Source organism: Artibeus jamaicensis, unplaced genomic scaffold (assembly GCF_021234435.1).
Source record: "Artibeus jamaicensis isolate MK-2021 breed Jamaican fruit bat unplaced genomic scaffold, CSHL_Jam_final contig_525, whole genome shotgun sequence".
NCBI lineage: Eukaryota > Metazoa > Chordata > Mammalia > Chiroptera > Phyllostomidae > Artibeus > Artibeus jamaicensis.
This window is the reverse complement of record NW_026521874.1, coordinates 10811442-10829643: the sequence shown is the minus strand read 5'-3', so window position 1 is coordinate 10829643 and position 18202 is coordinate 10811442. Positions and strand designations below refer to the sequence as shown.

The window sequence follows — 18202 nt, the reverse complement described above, 5'->3', positions numbered from 1 at the left end:
CCTTCAACTTCACAGAAATGTATGACATCCAAAGTGAAATTTCTCACAATTGCATTCTTTAGGGACAACTGTTTACTAGATTCTAATCAACCAGTTTACTAGATTCCTTCAGAATATATACGTGTGTGTGTATAAAACACCACTTTTAATTCACTTTAATTAAAACTAAATTAGCGTGACCTTAATATCTTTCCAAACATCATTCAGTGATTGTGTAAGATTCATTATCATTGCATTGAACCACTCCCTTATAATTAGTTTAATTTTTTTTTAATTTCACAGAATGAAATTGCAGGGACCCAGGGAAGGCTGCCTCCAAATATCCGACATTAATTGCTTTAAAATAAAGTTACTTGACCAGCAGCCAGAGCAGGAAGGGCACATGGACCTTCCTTGTCTCCTCGAGTGCCAGAATAAATTTCCCCTATAAAGTGCCCTCCTTGCTGCAGGGGGACCAGGAGAAACATTGTATCACTAGTTATGGAATCCAGGGCCCAAAACTGCATATACAAACCTTGTTACTCCTTTCTAATTTACTACCCAAACCCAACTATGTGTAGATTCCTCAGTGGTAAGCACCCAAACCTAAGTGTCCTTGCCCTGTCATTTCTTCACAAGTTTATTGTTTGTTTACAAAAGCTGGCTGCTTCATCATTCCAGGGAGCATCATTATTTATGATCATATTAGATTGTGTTTTCTCCTGTTAATCTGGTCTTAACGTCAATTTTATTATTGGTCCAGCCATAAGTGGTAGGGGAAGTCTCCCCCTCCCGGACACAATGAATGCAGATAATTTATTGTGAGGATTTCTTATTTCCTCATGATAAAATCCAAGTGGAATTACTGGATCAAGAGGAATGAGTGTATTATCAGGGCCGGATGTATGCCATTCAATTTAGAATGGAAGTGTATTATCTTCCAAAAAGATGATACACTGAGTAGTTATGTGTAGGTGTCTAGTTTTTTTGTTTGTTTTGATTTAAAAAGACTAAAAGGTGGTATAATTAAAGTCAACTACCATCAGAATAGATGTTTGGTTTTATTCCCTTCCTAATGCTAGCATTAACCGTTTTTTTAACCATTTAAACACATTTTAATTTATTGATTTTAGAGAGAGAAAGGGAGATAGACATTGATTTGTTGTCCCACTTATTTGTGCATTCATTGGTTGATTCTTGTATGTGCCCTGACTGGGGATTGAAGCTACGAACTTGGTGTTTTGGGAGACTGCTTTAACCAACTGAACTAGCTACCTAGCCAGGCTAACAGAGTTTGTCTTTAAATTTTTATTTGTTTAATTTCAGAGAGATGGGAGGGGAATGGATGGGGAAAGAGAGGGAAAGAAACATCAGTGTGAGGTTGCCTCTTGCACACCCCCCAGCCAGGGACTTGGCCCCAGACAGGTGCCCTGACTGGGATCGAACCGGCGACCGCTCGGTTCGCAGGCCGGCACTCAGTCCACTGAGGCACACCAGCCAGGACCAGAGTTTGTTTTTTAACACGTTTTATACCCTCCCCCCCGTTTTATTATGAAAATTTTCAAATATACAGCAAGTTATAAAGAATGGTTCCGTGAACACACCGTCTAGGTCCTAGAGTTAACATTCCCCTGTATTTGCTTTCTTGTATCTATCCTAGAGGTTTCACTTTTAATATGACCAATCTTTTTAGATCAAGATTCTTCTGATGCAAGGCTTCACTTTTGTAACATCCCCGGATTCAATGCCCTGCACTATGGGATGTAAATGCGAAAAGGCCCGAGATGGGAGTCTACCAGAGCTCCTGAAGGACTCGGCGCAGAGGTTTTGAGCCAGGCTCCGGGTTCTAATCCTGCCCCCACTGAGACCTCCGTTTCCTCACCTGTAACAGTGGAATCCCCCCATCCTTGGTAGGGACTAAAAGCACAAATCATAGGAAGCACTCTATAACGAGAGTTGCCAAAGTTATGATCCTTTCATTCCCTCCCTATCTCCCATGAACTTCAAGTCCAAGCTATAGAGCCCATCTCAGCTCTCTTACATCCATCTTTGTCCGTCTTACAATCTCAGTTCTAAGCAATTGTAAAATGGGAACAGGGTGGTCCAGAAGGCTACTGACCTGAGAACTGAGGGCCGCTATGACCCCGCCCAGCCCAGCGGTCCGGGACTTTTTCTGGTGCAGTGGGGTGAGCCTGCGGCTGACTCCCTCCCCCAGAAGCCCCGCAAGCCGATTGACAGCTACACCCTCTTCACTTCAGTGAGAGCTCATGGTCCTCTGTGAGGTAGGCTGCGCAACAGAGGCACAAAAGTGACGTCTAGGGAGCCTGAGACACTTGCCCAAGTCCATGCAGCTGTTGAGTGAGTTGCCTACGGGAACTAAACCCAAGTAGCTGGATTCCACAACCTCCCTTTTGGCACTCAGGGATCCGCCAGCACCTAAGCGGTCCGACCGCCCGAGCGCACGCGCAATCCTCGCAACCGCGTCCCCTTTAAGAGAATTCCTTGAGTGTCCTCCGACCCTTTCGCTTCCGCTCCGTATTCCCATAATGCTGTGCGGCTGAGCGCCTCCGAGCCCGCGGGGACGCTGCGGGGGAGCCCCGGCTGAGGAGGCGGTGGCAGCAGCAGCGGCGGCGGCGGCGACGTGGGCTGCGGCGGGCCCGCGGCGTCGGGCGGTGCGGATGTCGGGCTGGGCGGACGAGCGCGGCGGCGAGGGCGACGGGCGCATCTACGTGGGGAACCTTCCTACAGACGTGCGCGAGAAGGACTTGGAGGACCTGTTCTACAAGTACGGCCGTATCCGGGAGATCGAGCTCAAGAACCGGCACGGCCTCGTGCCCTTTGCCTTCGTGCGTTTCGAGGACCCCCGGTGAGGCCCCCGCTCCATCCACCCGCCCGCCCGCCGGCCGCGGGTCCCCGCCTTCCCTCCTTCCCTCGTCCTGCTCCCTCCCCCTCCGGTGCTCCCCTCCCCCCTCAGCACAGACCCCTTGCGGCGCCCCCGGGTGGAGGCAGTGGCCTCCCCTCACCGTGGACTCCGGGCCGTCCCTTGCGCTAGCGTCACTTCCTCTATTATTATTATTGGGCTTTGTTTTTACTTTACTTAAAAACACAAAGCTGGGCCTTCGGGGGGCCCAAACCCGCCCAAATCGGCCTCAGGGATGGAACGAATGAACGAATGATCATTCTCTTCCTCACGGCTGGAGAGGCACCCTGAAGGGGAAGCGGGCCGGGCTTGGGGACCTTGGCCCCGGAACCAGCGGGAGAAGACTCGGCGAAGAGCAGGAGTGGCCAGTCGCCACCCCTCGCTCCCCGGCTCCGCGGTCGAACGCGCCGTCCAGGGGGGACCCAGGCTGCGAGGCTGTAGGTGCTTTTGGGAATCGTTCAGGGGTCTCTGTGACGGAACAGAGCTCGGTCGGCGCGCGCCCCGCCCACAAGGCCGGGACCTAGACCTTCCAAAAGCTCCCGGGTTTGGAAAAAATTCTTGAAACTGGCCTGGGCGGGGGGGGTCTCTGGTTTCACGCCTCTCCTCTAATAAGGGAGGTACGGTAAATGCTAAGGGGCGCGAGGGTTTGGAAGTTCTCCGTCCCTGAACCGGTTCAAAGGGGTCTTTGTGATTTTGCAAACTTCGTCGGCCCGGAAAAGACAGGAACTTTCAAAACTGCGGTTGGAGGTTCTTAGAAGCCGCCCGACTGCGCTGGTTACTCAACTTGGGGTAAACTGGAGCCTGATCTCTGTTTTTCTAGCTTTGTCCTAGAGCTCTAGGAAAGACTAAAGGACATTTTCTCTTTTTTGCAAAACTGTACCCAGATAGTGGTTTTGACAACTTCTCCAAACGATGCTGAAAACATGCTTGAGAAAGTTTTATAGTCTCACAAAACACTAAATTGCATTTGTGTTTTGAGACTTCTTTTTAAATGGGTTTTTCTTTCTCTAGACTCAATAGTATTAGGCCTTGTAGGAGAGAGTATTAAAGGACTAATGTGTGGTATGCATTTTGAGAAACTGTCCACCAAAGTTAGAGAAATACTATTTTATTTGCAAAATCAGTTATTGGTTAATTTATTCCTTTTTGTTTCTGAATTAGTTCTCCTATAAGTAATCTGTTAACTCATTTATTATCATTTCATACCTAGAAAGCCCTGTATGTGACAGCTGTAAAGCTTAATTTCAATATCTTGTAAGGTCTTCAGACCAAAGCAGTATTGCATCAGAGATTCTGTTTTATTTTCTCATTGTAGGTTTCCTTTGATACTTGTTACTTAAGCCCCTCACTGGGAAGTCGTTCAGTCTCCTGAGCAGCACTAACACCAAACTTTTCTTTGCAGAGATGCTGAGGATGCCATTTATGGAAGGAATGGTTATGATTATGGCCAGTGTCGGCTTCGTGTGGAGTTCCCCAGAACATATGGAGGTCGCGGTGGGTGGCCCCGTGGTGGTAGGAATGGGCCTCCTACAAGAAGATCTGATTTCCGAGTTCTTGTTTCAGGTATGTTCTTTTGAAGAACCAAATGAGATGATGAATGTAGAATATATTTAGTACAGTCTGGCCTTCAAGAAATGTTAGCTGTTCTTCAGTGCATGGCATAAATGGGGCTTTCTTTTTTATAGCCTGTGCACACTGACAGTCTAAACCTGCCTGTCTTGCCAGTGAGGCAGGTATCTTGCAGATGAAGTTGCCCTGGTAGTGCAACCTTGTTCTAACAAACTTGTTTCTTATAGAGTTTTCTAGCATTGAAAGGGAAGATGATGGCAAAAAACCCTTAACTGAAGATGGTTCTAAAGGTGTTTTCTTCTGGAATGTCCCATGGTATTTGACTTGATAGAAAAGACATTCCAGGAGCCAGACTTAAACAACTTGGATCCTGAAAAAGGCCAGTTTTTGTGTTTTTGGACATATGTAAAAACAGAAAAACAACTTGGCAGCTTAGGGATTGTATTACAAAGTGTAGAATAAAAGGTCTGGTGTTGACCAGTGATGAAATGATAAGCTCTGAGGTTTATGCATCTTTTGAAATATTACCACACTGGTAAAGACCTGGGGTGCTTCTGTACATTCAGGGGTGTTTTAGGGCCCTGGTGGAGTGAAATGTCTTGAGGAACCTGGCACCTTCTTAGATGTGAATATTACAGTCACAGCTGACTCCCATTGGTGCTTAAGAATGATACTATCAGTATCTGCCTATTTTGTGTCCCTTCGTAAGTAATTTAACCCCAGAACTCTACTCACTCCTTCAGGATGTCATATTTTTTCTCTCTCCATGCTGCTCTGAAATCCTGCTTAGAAAACTATTAGGAAATGGCTGCAGTCCTGAGCTGTGGACGGTAACACAGCCTTTGAGAGCAGGAGCACATTTCCCTTTCATGACATCAGGTAGGGGTGTATTACTCCCGACTAGTTTTAGCATCTGAGTCTTACCTTTCCCCCCACTGTATTGGAGAATATTGGTGGTCTTTTAAGAGGTATTTAGTCTAGTTTGTCGGTTAATCACACCTATAAAAAAGCAAACAAACTTTAGATTTTTGTTGTGTTGCTACCTTCTGCTACACTTTGGTTATTTCATTGGATGGTTTCAAATTCCCATGTCTTGGGGACCTAGTTAGGCAAGAAATCATTGGTACTGATAATTTTATATGGAAAAAAGAACTCAAAGTCTTGAAAGTGTGATATTAATTGTGAAGGACAAAGAGAGGCTATGAATTCTCAAGAGATGCAAACCTGTAATGAGATGGAGTTCTTGCTGTGTTGGAAAGGCTTGTTCTGGAAGATTAGCCTGGGACCAGTTTCTTTAAAGTGGTTTACTACACATACTTTAGTGCTCTTCTCTAGTTGAATCTTCCTTGCCAAGATTTGTGATGTGGGGACCCTCAGGATTTAAAAGTAGTGATTGATGGAGAAGGGACCCTAGGTACTGCTGGCTCTAAACAGGGCAATTAACACAGCTGAAGGATGTTGGCCTCTTATGTTCTCCATGCCCAGGACTTCCTCCCTCAGGAAGCTGGCAGGACCTGAAGGATCACATGCGAGAAGCTGGGGACGTGTGTTATGCAGATGTACAGAAGGATGGAATGGGGATGGTTGAGTATCTCAGAAAAGAAGACATGGAATATGCCCTGCGTAAACTGGATGACACCAAATTCCGCTCTCATGAGGTGGGTCTCCACCTTCTGTTGAAGAGCTTGTACCCAGTTCACTGCACCTAAAGCTGACCTAGCAGAAGTACCAACAGGTCATGCATTTGCCATTTAATGACCATTAAAGATCTATCTTTAAGTGGACAGAGCCAGGGAAATTCATTTTGAGTAAGCCCTGCAGGGTCATAAAGAGAAGTCTGCAGTCAGTATTTTTAACCTGGAGAGAATACTGGTACAGTCTGTCACAATGTGGTGAGCTATTGTGATAGCATCCCTCTCATAACTGGCAGTCTCTCTCAGTGAACCTGAATGTTATGGCTGTCCCTCCTCTGGGTGTAGTCTGGGCTCTGCAAGCCAGCTTCATCATCTCAGCCCTTCTAGGTTCTACTGTTGGGGCTGACTCTTCATTTTTCTTTCCCAAAGTAGTGCAGGATCCTTTCTGAAAACTAAGCAAACCTTATTATTGTGGTTGATCACTTCACCCTTGGGGCTTAGTTCTTGATGTCCTTCTTGGATGTCCTTCCATTCAAGGAGGACATCTGCTGCTCTGGATATCTCAGTCTGTCTGATTCTGACTAACCCTTCGATACCATAAGATACCTAGACTACCAGTTGGACATGTTTCTTTCTGGTTGTCCTGTCCTGGATTGCTCTGGGGTTTAGGGTTGTCTGGGGACATGAATATCTTGGTCTATTTCTTTTTGTATACATTTTATTTGTTTATTTATTTATTTATTTATTTATTTATTTATTTATTGAGAGGGAGGGAGGGAGAGAAACATCAATGTGTGGTTGCCTCTTGCTTTGTATACATATTATTTATTTATTTAATTATTTAGAGACGGAGGGAGAGAAACGTCAATGTGTGGTTGCCTCTTGCTTGCCCTATACTGGGGACCTGGCCTGCAGCCCAGGCATGTGCCCTGACTGGGAATCAAACTGGCCACCCTTTGCTTCCTAGTCTGTTGTTCAATCTGCTGAGCCACACCAGCCAGGGCTATTTCTTTCTCTAAGGATTCACATATTCCCTAATTTTATGGCTTGGAGGCTGTATGGCTTAGCAAGGCCCTTGGCCTGGACTAAGCCCTGAGACTTGAATTTGGAGCAGAAACAAAATAGCACTTGGTCAGATACACTGCATAGCAGAGCCTCAGGGTAAATCCAATTACTACATGTGGCTGGAGAGCATCTGGTTTATTTCATTTTAAAGCATCTTTAGATCTGAAAATGCTGGCTAAAGGCAAAGGGCCTGGAAAAATGCCAACCTAAACATGATTCCTGCTGCTAAGCTGAGCTACTCTCAACCCTGGTTCCTCCGTATGCAAGACAGTCACAATAATAGCACTGTCTTATAAGACTTGCTAGGAGGAAAAAACATGGAAATAATTAGAAAATCTACCCCCCAGGTTTTGACAACTGGGAGACGCTGAATACAGGTTAACTCCTTCCATAGGTGCCCATCGCAATATGCATATGAAGTGGCGGGAGACTGAACTATACAGGGGGGCAAAAGTAGGTTTAGAGTGGTGAATATGTAAAACACCAGATGTATTCTTGTATTTTTATTATTTTCCATACAAACGACTGTAAACCTACTTTTGCCGTACCTTGTGTGTGTGTGTATATATGATCTCTGTGGTCCTTTTCAGTTCTTAGGTTCTCGGGGTTAGTGGCAGTAATTCAGATATGGTAAAACATCATTCGGTTGCCTCTTGCACATGCCCCGACTTGAAGTCGAACCCACAGCCTAGGCACGTACGTGCCCTGACAGAATCAAACTGGCAACCTTTCACTTTGTGGAATGGTGCCCAACCGAGCCACACCATTGAGAGCTGAGAGTGTTCTTGAAATGGGCTATTAAAGAGTACCTACCTCTCAGAATTCTGAGGGCTTGACGAGGTGACATTGTGCCAGGCAAATAGTTAGTGCTCAGTCCTTAACTATTACTGTTATACAGCTGTGCTAGGTGTTGGTGTGCTTTATTCTTCTGGGTCTTATTTTCCCCTTTTCTTTGTATTCAAATTTCAGGGTGAAACTTCCTACATCCGAGTTTATCCAGAGAGAAGCACCAGCTATGGCTACTCACGGTCTCGGTCTGGTTCAAGAGGCCGCGACTCTCCATACCAAAGCAGGGGTTCCCCACACTACTTCTCTCCTTTCAGGCCCTACTGAAACAGGTGATGGGAACTTTGTCTTTATTTTTTAGGCAACTGAGCTGCTTTGTGCTCAGAATTTACATTCCAGATTGATGATTTAGTGTCTTAGGAAATTTTTTAAATTTTTTTTTTAAGGAAATAAAACTACATAATTTCTACCAGGGCCATATTAGCAGTGAAAGAAACATTTTCAACTGCAGGAATTGTGGTTTTGTTTCAGAAAGAACTTGTGTATTTTTCACCCCTGATTATGGGGGAAAAATCAGTGCTGTCTTTGTGGGTTGTTCTGCTCTGAGATCAGCAGTTACTATGACTGAGTGGGCCCATTCTGTTTAGAAATATATTTTAAACGTTTAGTAATTGTCATGTGTGGTTGTCCTTGATTAAAGTTCATAGATTTCACCAAACAGGCACACTGAATAAAAAAATATACATCACTGAGTTGAAGTGACAACTTACACCCAGATGGTAAAGAGCAGGAATGGATAACTTTATTTGTGGATAAAGTTAGTTGCTCTTACAGTAGTTTGAGAACTTCCATCCCAAGGGCAGGTTCAGGGTTCTCTTATAGTTTAAGGCCAAGCTTGTAAATTAAGTTGCTTTAAAAAAAAAAAAGTGAGCATTGCTGATAGGGCAGGGAATGGGAAGAATAAAAACACACTTTTATAAGTGGGCAGCCGCATAAAGATCATTGGGAGTCAGCTTTGGCAATTTGGTTAGAAAAGAAAAGATTTCTGAGTTCTGGTTCTGTCACTTTTCTAAATCTGTCTCATTTATCCTTGCCACATGGGTTTTCTTTTTCAATTACAATTTATTTTCAATATTATTTTGTATTGGTTTTGGATGTAAAGCATAGTGGTTAAATAATCATAAACTTTACAAAGTGTTCCCTCCGGTATTTCCAGTATGCACTTGGCACCATACATAGTTATGACAACATTACTGCCTAGATTCCCTGTGCTGTACTCTACATCCCCTATTTTAAACTACCAATTAGTACTTAATCCCATCACCTTTTCACACAGTCCCAGAACTGTCCCCCGCCCCACAACCACCATTTCGTTCTTTGTGAGCCATGTGAGCTTAAAAACAACAAACACTTTAAAGCCACCTCCCTCCCACCCCAAACCATCTTGGATTCTTCTCAATCCAATGATCATGGGGGTAGGGGTCTACTTTGTCCGAGGCTTGGGGCTGTATTAAAAAAAGATCAAAAACCACTTTATTGGTGTATGACTGACATGTAAAAAGCCACTTAATACATACAATTTAATGGGTTTGGGGTTAGGAATACATCCGTGAAACCACTACCACCAGTGCCGTAAACATATCTATCCTATATGTGGTAAGAACATTTAAGATCTACCCTCAGCAAATTTTTAAAAAATACTTTATTTATTTTAAGAGGACGGGGAAAGGAGGGAGAAAGAGAGGGAGAGAAACAACAGGGTGTGGCTGCCTCTCATGCGCCCCGCAGTGGGGACCTGGCCTACGATCCAGGCATGTGCCCCAACTAGGAATTGAACCAGCAACACCCTGGTTCGCAGGCCAGCACTCAGTCCACTGAGCCATACCAGCCAGGGCTACCCTCAGCAAGTTTTTAATATACGATACAGATTGTTAGCTATTCCAGGACCATTTTTATGTTTTTAGAAAGAGAAACTAGGTGTGACTAATTATCCCTTTTGCATGTAATCATTGTGTGATATGGTGGATGGTTCCAGGTCCGGGAGTTCCAAAGCTATATTCTGCTTGGATCACTCTTCAGACCTTAACAAAAAGTTAGCCCTCTGGAAAAAAAGTGGGTACCCAGGAACAACTTTGGGTTTGTTCAGTAAAGATAAAATACTGCTCAGGTTGATGGAAACAGCAGCTAAAAAGGACAGCTCAGGTTGTCACAGAGTGTGATCAGATTCAGTGTCTAACAGTGAGAGAAACAGAAAAATTCACTCAAGTGCAGTTGGGTACACAGTCTTCGTTGGAGAACAGAAAGGGGGATGTTGTCTTCCAAACTGAACATTTCCTTGGAAATTAACAATACCTTTTACTTCCTTTAGTGTCAGGAACTCATTGCTGTGTTTTGGCTAAATCTTTCCCAATTCTGTCTTCAGAAGAGTTACCAAAAAATACTTTAACCATCATTTTTTTTCAGGTTACTGAAGGAAGTGGGAACTTTAGTGTTCATAATAACGAAATACTGTCATGCTTCCATGTGTTCACAGGATACCCCTTCCTGGGATAGCTACTCAGCTCTGTGAGAAGGGCTCTTGCTCATCCAGCTTTGGCAAAGGGATATTACCTGTTTGAAAACAATAATGCAAAAGATGTTATAGCTGAGCCTGCTGCCCAACTGGCTCTACTGAGCTAACGTATCACTTGGTTTGTCATGGAAAATAAGCAAAGGAAATATGTGTAGCTACTATCCTGTTTTTCTCGCCATGAATATCTGAAAGAATCACAATTACAAGTGAAACCTAATTAATGCACTCTTCAGTAAGGAGCAGAGACAGATTAATTAGCCATCTTTATGCATACAGGAGTGAAAGGAAGACTGATTGTGAACTCACTTTGTCCTAAGAAGCAAAGCCTGACAGAAGGTTCCATTTAGAAATAGCATGTGATCAATGGATATGTCTGCTGAAACAGTGACAACCATTTGGCCCTGAGATGGGTTTTGAGATCTTATTTCCACAGTTAACTGAGGTCATTTAGTGAATCAGAGGCAGAGTTAAGAGTAGAGTTCACAAATTTTTTTAGCTTTCCTTCCCATCCTTGCTTCAACCAGAGCTTTCCTTTGACTGGTTGACCTTGATCAAAGAAGTTACCTTTGAGCTGGAGGGCTGATGTTTGTTTTTGGAGGCTGCTCAGTCCTCCTCTGAGTGGATCTCCTGAACTTGAAGTTGGCATTTGGAAAGCCATCTCTACCTGAGTGCTTAGGCTAGTCCCATCCCCAAATATCTAGAGGTGTACAGAAGCTCCAAGGACCCACTCTTATCTATAGAGGAGAGAAAAATAATTTAACCCACCCAAGGTTCTAGATTTCATTTTTGGCTTAGAGTTGTTTTAAAGCTTCCATCTAAAATAGTTGCAGTGAAATTTAAAGCTGCAAACTGATGGCTCACAGGATGCATCTGGCTTGCAGGTATGTTTTATTTGCATGGTCTTTTACTTTTTTAAATTTTGAATTGGTTGCCAGTACCTGAAATTTGGGAAGTACTACACAAAATGCCAGGTGTCCATGTTCTCTGGGGAAATGGGCTCCCATCCTTGCCTGGCACTGAATGAGAAGCAGTGAATGCCAGCTGCCCCTTTAGGAACAGGTTGAACTCCAGATTTGCTACTGAACACACTCCTCCCCAGCCCGGTTCTGTTTGCTCATTCTTGTTACCAACCGGCCCCTAGAGATGAGCATGACCCCATTATTGGTGCACCAGTATCACTTTATACTTTTTAAAATTGTTAATACATGTCTTTATTATTTTCAGACTTACCGAAATGTAATTGACACACAACACTGTATAAATTTAAGCTGTACAACATAATGATCTGATACATGTATATATTGCCAGTTACCAGAATGAGATTATTTAATACCTGTCATTTCACATAATTTCTTTCTTGAGAACTGCTAATATCTCAGCAATTTTCAAATATACAATACAGTATTGTTAACTATAGTCATCATCTACATTACATCTCCAAGACTTATTTATCTTGTAACTGGAAGTTTGTACCTTTTGACCATCTTCATCTAATTCTAGTTTATACTTTTCAGAGTGCTTTCACATAGCAGATTTGGGCCTCACAGTTCCTCCTATGTTCTTAGTTTACTGTGGAACAATTTTGTTAAACACTTCAGGAAACACGTACCTGGGGGGGCCACGAAATAATCCTCCACAACTCGACGGGAGTTTTGTAGTAGTTCTTCAGCACAGTTACCTTCTACCACATTGTCGGATCTCAAGTAAAGACATCTACAAAACCAGAAGCTTAAGGTTACCTTGTTAGAGAACAGGACTTCTAAGGCATGGGTGGAGAGGCTCGGGTGGGAGGAGCAGGGAGCAGCATATTCTTGAGTGCTGGTCACTGCTCAAAGGTGGAGGATCTGTGGTCACCACTGGATCAAATTAGTCTACACTCTAGGTTCTCCCAACAACCTGTGCGGTAAGTGGCTGTTATTCCTCGGGATTGATAATGTTGAAATATTTTTGGATAATTACTAAGGGTAAATTGCTTTTGGTGGAGATAGGTTATTAAAGGCAATTTAAGTACAGTGTGTTAAATCTAACAGGTAAGCACAATTTGCCAAGGGAGTAAGTAGGACAGCCTGGGTAAAAAGCAGAGTGCACAGAATAAGTGATGTCACTACTAAAGATAGGCAAAAATTGGCAGGATTGGGAGGATGGGAAAAGAACTTACTGGCAGGTAACTTGTCAGGAGTGGCTGTAAATGACTTAAGGATACTAGCTCAAGAGATAAAACTGGGATCTGTGCTGAGTTCTGGTACTCTAAGACAAGGGCTTTTTTTCACTGCAGCTACCTGTGAAGTAGATAAAGTTGCCTCCCTTGCAAGATATACCACAAACAGTTCTGGCCTAATGCTTCATTAAAGTATCCAGATGGCAAACTAGTGAAGCCAAACAGGAGATGAACATCTCACTACTGTTTCAAGGTTTAGGAGTGCGTGACAGGAGGTCTCAGCCTGCTTCCAGGTATTTGGGCTCAAAACCCAGCAGTCTGCTCAATCACTGAGAGGGGAGCAGGCAAGCTATTTCTGTTTTGAGTCAGGCAGAGGCCTAGGGCTAAACCTAGTGGGACAAAGGGGCAAGGATGTGACAAGCACATCTGGGCAGAGGCTGCCTAGAATGCTAAGTTGTAAGAAAGGGATTAGGGTGTTTTGAGGTTGGGTTTTTTTTGGTGGCACTTAGCCTAAGGCTAAACACAGTAAGCACTCACTCATAGTCTGAAGAGTGGACAGCTGGAGTCCATTCCAGGATCTGGCATTGTCTTAACTGTGATCTTTCCAGTCCTGAAGTTTTTTGCCAAAAAAAGTGAAGGTTCCACTAGTATTTTTTTGTTAGTCATACAAGGATTATGTGTTTATTTAAGAAAACTTGGAGAACAAAAATAAATACTCATGAAGGTGACCACTGAACTTTCTGGAGTTTATATTTCTGTTGTGCAATAAAACAAAATTGGTAAGAGCGGGGGCTCCTAAATCACAGCTGAATTCAAACAACAGCAATGAGTGTTTTTGCCACAGCCACCTTTACATGGCATATGTGCAAATTACTTTAACATTTTTTAAAAATTGATTTTAGAGGAGGAAGAGAGAGAAACAAACACTGATTTGTTTTCCCACTTATTGATGCACTCATCGGTTGATTCTTGTATGCGCCCTAACTGGGGAATCAAACCCACAACCTTGGCATGTCAGGACAACACTCTAACCAAGTAACCCACCCGGCCAGGGCCATGAATAAATTACTTTTCCTTTCCATGCATCAGCTTATTTGTAGAATGCTTCATAGAGTTGCTGGGAAGATTAAATGATGTTTTAAAAAGATAATGTAGGTTCAACTCCCAGTCAGGGCACATGCCTGGGTTCCAGGCTGGTTCCCTGCAGGCCAGTTCCCAGCAGGGGACACATGAAAGGCAACCATACATTGATGTTTCTCTCCCTCTCTCCTTCCCTTCCCCTCTAAAGATAAATAAATAAAAAATAAAAAAAAAAAGATAATGTAATGTCAGTAAGAGATGGGTGCTGAATAGCACTGCTCCTTTTTAGAGTGAGTACCGCCCAAGTACGCCTCAGTCCCCACTACTCATTCAGAGTGTAACTGGTACTTTACTTGCCATAACCATGCTTAACCTGCCTACGCCCTACAGACATCAAGATGCTAACTTCTTGGCCTCTGGGAGAAAAATCTCTACCTCTGCCACCAATGGGTTAAAAGCTACTGCTTGCCAAGAGTTGATCTCGTAACAGCTGACTTATTTACTCATTTGGTTACCAAGTTTCCTATGTAACATTTCCAGAAAAACAAAATTCACCCCTTGAAATGTCACACATTTCCACCTAATTACTATTTATGATGAAGTTGTATCTAGAATAAACCCACACCACTGTTTTCTTCATCATAAGTTACTGAACCCAGGGTCTCAGAGGGGCACACCATGCAGACCCTTCAGTTGGCATGTCGGTTAGCTTTTCTTGACCCCGGAATCGTGTAAAACACTGGCCAGGAATTGATAAACTCTTTCAGTGTCTGTGAATCACTGATTGACTTAAGTGCCTACCTCACCTCGTCTTTCTCAGTCCAAGCTGTACAAAAGAATTTAGTTCAGGTACTGCAAGGCAGCCATTTTTACAATCAAGTGTACATAGGAACCACCCTTGGGCAAACTGAAGAGAATCACTTGGATCTTTCTGTGTTCGGGTTCAGATGAGAAATCCGGATTGAGAAAGGCTTCAACTGTGAACTAGAAATCCCTGCCCTCCAAAGCTCACAGATACTTAAACCAGTAGCTGGGAAATGCAAATATAATAAGCACTTAATGTAAAGCAATACAGCAGCATGGAGGAAAGACAGGTGGTTATGCTGGCCCTTGGGCTGACAGTGGACAGCTCTGCCGTTGCAGTTTCTGCCCTTCCCTGGATTCAGGCTGCCAGGAGTCCTTATCTGGACACCACCTTATTACCTCCATCACCTACAAGCCTTTTCTCTCCTAATTTTTTTCTAGTATGATGCTAATCATTTCGATGAAGAGTTTTTGACTCAAATAAGGCTCTGAGAGACATCCTAAGCATTGAAGTATTTGGCTGCAATCAGAGATGTCATTCAAGTCACATCTAAGTCAGTCTCTGGATTTGAGATGAGGATGATCAAGTTTCCAGGGGTGGACTTTAGATGGCTTAGGTAAAGCAGTAAGGCTCTGAGCACCAAGCTTGGAAATCTCTGACTCCCTGTGAAACCTTGGGACATGTTACATAATCTTTGTAACCCTCAGTTTCTTCATCTATTAGAGATACTAGTATTTGCCTTCCAAGGTTGTGATAACTGAGTTTTGCATATAAATATTAGTGCCTGGCATGTAAACATGCTAATGCTTTTTAGTTCAAACCAAATGATAGGCAACATGTTCAAAACATGAAAGTCCTTCTAATGTCACGTCTCTGAAATGGAATCATAAGTCAAACTGGTTTCCAAATTTATGGCAAGACTGCGTATCACTGCATACCAAGTCACTATTCCAGCTGTCAGACCCAAATCCCTTTCATCATCTCCACAAACTCTCCTGTAAGTAATAATTGCATTTCTTTACCCTCTAGGTGACTTGGGAAATTCTGTCTTGTGTTTCTGTTCCCTACTTTTCCAAAGATGTTAGTAAAGAACAGCCAGCAAACATTTACTGAGTGTCTGCTCAGTGCTAGATACTGAGAACATGATGAGCAATAGCAAACACGCTGCCTGGAAGGTGGATGAACGGGAGTAGAAAGGCGGGGAACCCAGAATCACTCAGATGTATTAATACATGTAAAGTTCCAGCATCACTGAAAATCATGAGAGCTGCAGGTCCTGGGGAGGGGCGGTTGGAATCTTTAGAAATGAGGCAACAAGGACAAGTGGGGTGGGTGGGTACAGACAAGGACCTTGAAGAAAAAAGAATGTGGAGTTAGAGGAATTGAAAGTGACAGCATTGTCTTGGAGAGGTAGGCAGGGCGTCAGTTAAAGAACGCTCTGCCTACTGCGGTGAAACTTCCATCTTTAAGCTAAACCCACCTGAGAAGGGTTTGGGTAGAAGAATGACATCAGATTTGTTTTGAAACAGAAATCTGTGTAACTTTGTGTAACAAATTAGTTAAACTCTGTAGACCTGAGCATCAAAATACAAAATAAAAGCTTTGAAGGAATCAAAGACGAGTTCAGAACAGGAAGCCAGGAAGCAGTTTACGCAGAGCTTACGTAATCTTGTTCCCACCTGAACTAGTTTATGTTTTTATTTTATTTTAAGATTTTATTTATTTATCTTTAGAGGGGAAGGGAAGGAGACTGGGAGAGAAATATCAATGTATGGTTGCCACTCATGTGTCCCCTGCTGGGAACTGACTTGCAACCCAGACATGTGCCCTGACTGGGAATCAAACCGTGATCCTTTGGTTCACAGGCTCGGGCTCAATCCACTGAGCTACACCAGCCAGGGAAGGCCTTAGTTTATGTTTTTAAAAAATTCCATCAGGCAAAGTTTAGGACAAAGTTGTAGATTACCCCTATTTTTATGATTACATATCCATCCTAACTAAAAAAAAGCTGCTGTGCCAAACAGCAAACAAGTCTGTTTTTTGGAGAAGAACTTTATCTTTTAAAAACATTAAGATTAGGCAACAATTAATTGGTAGAGTGGGTAGAGGCTGTGCCCTTTCAGTAATCGAGCCAGTCAGTCTGTCTAAGACCCCGCCCCTCCTTCCTGCCTTACACTGCACTTCAGTGCTTGTGTGACTCCTCCACGCCCTGGGCATGTGTGTTTTGGCTCTTGGTATAAAATGAAAAGTTAAAACTTCCCTCTGCATCCCCATTTTCCTTGAAACTAACCGTTGGTAAGTTTCTTGCATGCCTTTTCAAGAAACAAAAGAAAATTTAATGCATACACCCAAATATGTAAAATAGGTAACACATAAAGCATTGATAATATTGTACACAATGTTCTGAACTGTGCCTTTTTTATTAAATATATCTTAATGACCTTTCCATGTCAGCATATGTAGTTTATTTTTAACAGCTGCTGAACAGTCCACTGTATTATATGATGATGTATTTAGCCACGGAGGACACTTAGATTGTTTTTGGGTTTTTTTTTTAACTACGAACAGATTTGCATACTCTGGACACTTTGTGCACACATTTTGATGCACTTTCACAGATATTTCCGTAGAGAACCGCTAGATCAGAAAATATGTAATTTTAAAAATAAAAATTTGAGACGGGAATCCAACAGTAAGCAAATCAGACATGAACTCATTCTAATAGCAAGAGACAACAAATAAGCAAAGATAAGCAAGAAAACTATTTGAAGAAAACCCAACAGGCTAAGGAAGGGGAACTGGGAATTTGGAGTGATCAGAAAAGGCCCTTCAGAGGAGATAAACTAGACCTGCCAAAGAGACAGACTGTCCAAGACCAAATGAACAGCACGTGCAAACATGCTAGAGAAGGAACTAATGTGGCGTGTTGGAAAGACAGCAATGAAGCCGATGTGGCTCAACTGATAAAAGCAGTACGTCCGAGTGGAAGGCAGCGAGTCTGTGAACTAAATCTTCGAGGGTGACAAGCAGTTCGGATTTTGTTCCTAGTTACACTGGGAGGCCTTGAAGTATTCAAACGAGAGCGACAGGACACATAAGGAGAAAAGTGAAACCACTTACCCGCGGGGTGATCGTGGGCAAGTTCCTGCAACTCGCCTAAAGCTCTTTCTCCCTCTGTGAAATGAGACACTAATCGCCACCCTCAATGGCTGCGGAGGCGCCTCGGGAAAGGCTCGGGTTTACCTGTCCTCCAGTACTGACTCCATGGGCTCCACCCCGTCCGTGTCCACCTCGCGGAGCCGGTCGGCAAAAGCGACGGCTGTTTCCAGCCGCGCCACGGCCTCTTGGCTGCCGAAGTCCACAAGCGCTAGACGCTCCAGGTGTTTGATCACATCCGCGGTGATTCGCCCACTTCCCTGGGGAGGGGTCGGGCGAAACAGGGTGTGGGTCACGGGTGCGGCAAGCTGAGCCTCCAGAGCTGTTTCACTACGAGTGCAGACACCCCCTCCTCCCAGCCTTTACCTGAGGCTCTGCCTTGGAAGTGAAGCCCCGGCGCCCACCCACCCAGACTCGAAGGACCAGCCGCGCAGCCCTCGTCCACATTTCTCCTCTACTCGGCCTCCGTACCGTGCTT

The 18202-nt window shown here is 43.8% G+C and overlaps 2 protein-coding genes across 2 annotated transcripts; one reads left to right on the top strand and one right to left on the bottom strand.

The window, feature by feature from the left end:
• Positions 1 to 2515: 2515 nt before the first annotated feature.
• On the top strand, positions 2516 to 8620 carry SRSF9 (serine and arginine rich splicing factor 9). The gene is made up of 4 exons (XM_037156128.2): positions 2516 to 2845; positions 4302 to 4462; positions 5954 to 6126; positions 8137 to 8620. The coding sequence occupies exons 1-4, from the start codon at positions 2658 to 2660 to the stop codon at positions 8278 to 8280; spliced, it is 666 nt and encodes a 221-aa protein (XP_037012023.1). The 5' UTR covers positions 2516 to 2657; the 3' UTR covers positions 8281 to 8620.
• Positions 8621 to 9637: 1017 nt separating this feature from the next.
• GATC (glutamyl-tRNA amidotransferase subunit C) lies at positions 9638 to 18199 on the bottom strand. Its single transcript, XM_037156129.2, has 4 exons — positions 18091 to 18199; positions 17812 to 17984; positions 12135 to 12238; positions 9638 to 10563 (listed from the first exon to the last, which is right to left on the bottom strand). Exons 1-4 carry the CDS (start codon positions 18169 to 18171, stop codon positions 10511 to 10513), a joined length of 411 nt encoding a protein of 136 aa, XP_037012024.1. The 5' UTR covers positions 18172 to 18199; the 3' UTR covers positions 9638 to 10510.
• Positions 18200 to 18202: the final 3 nt, after the last annotated feature.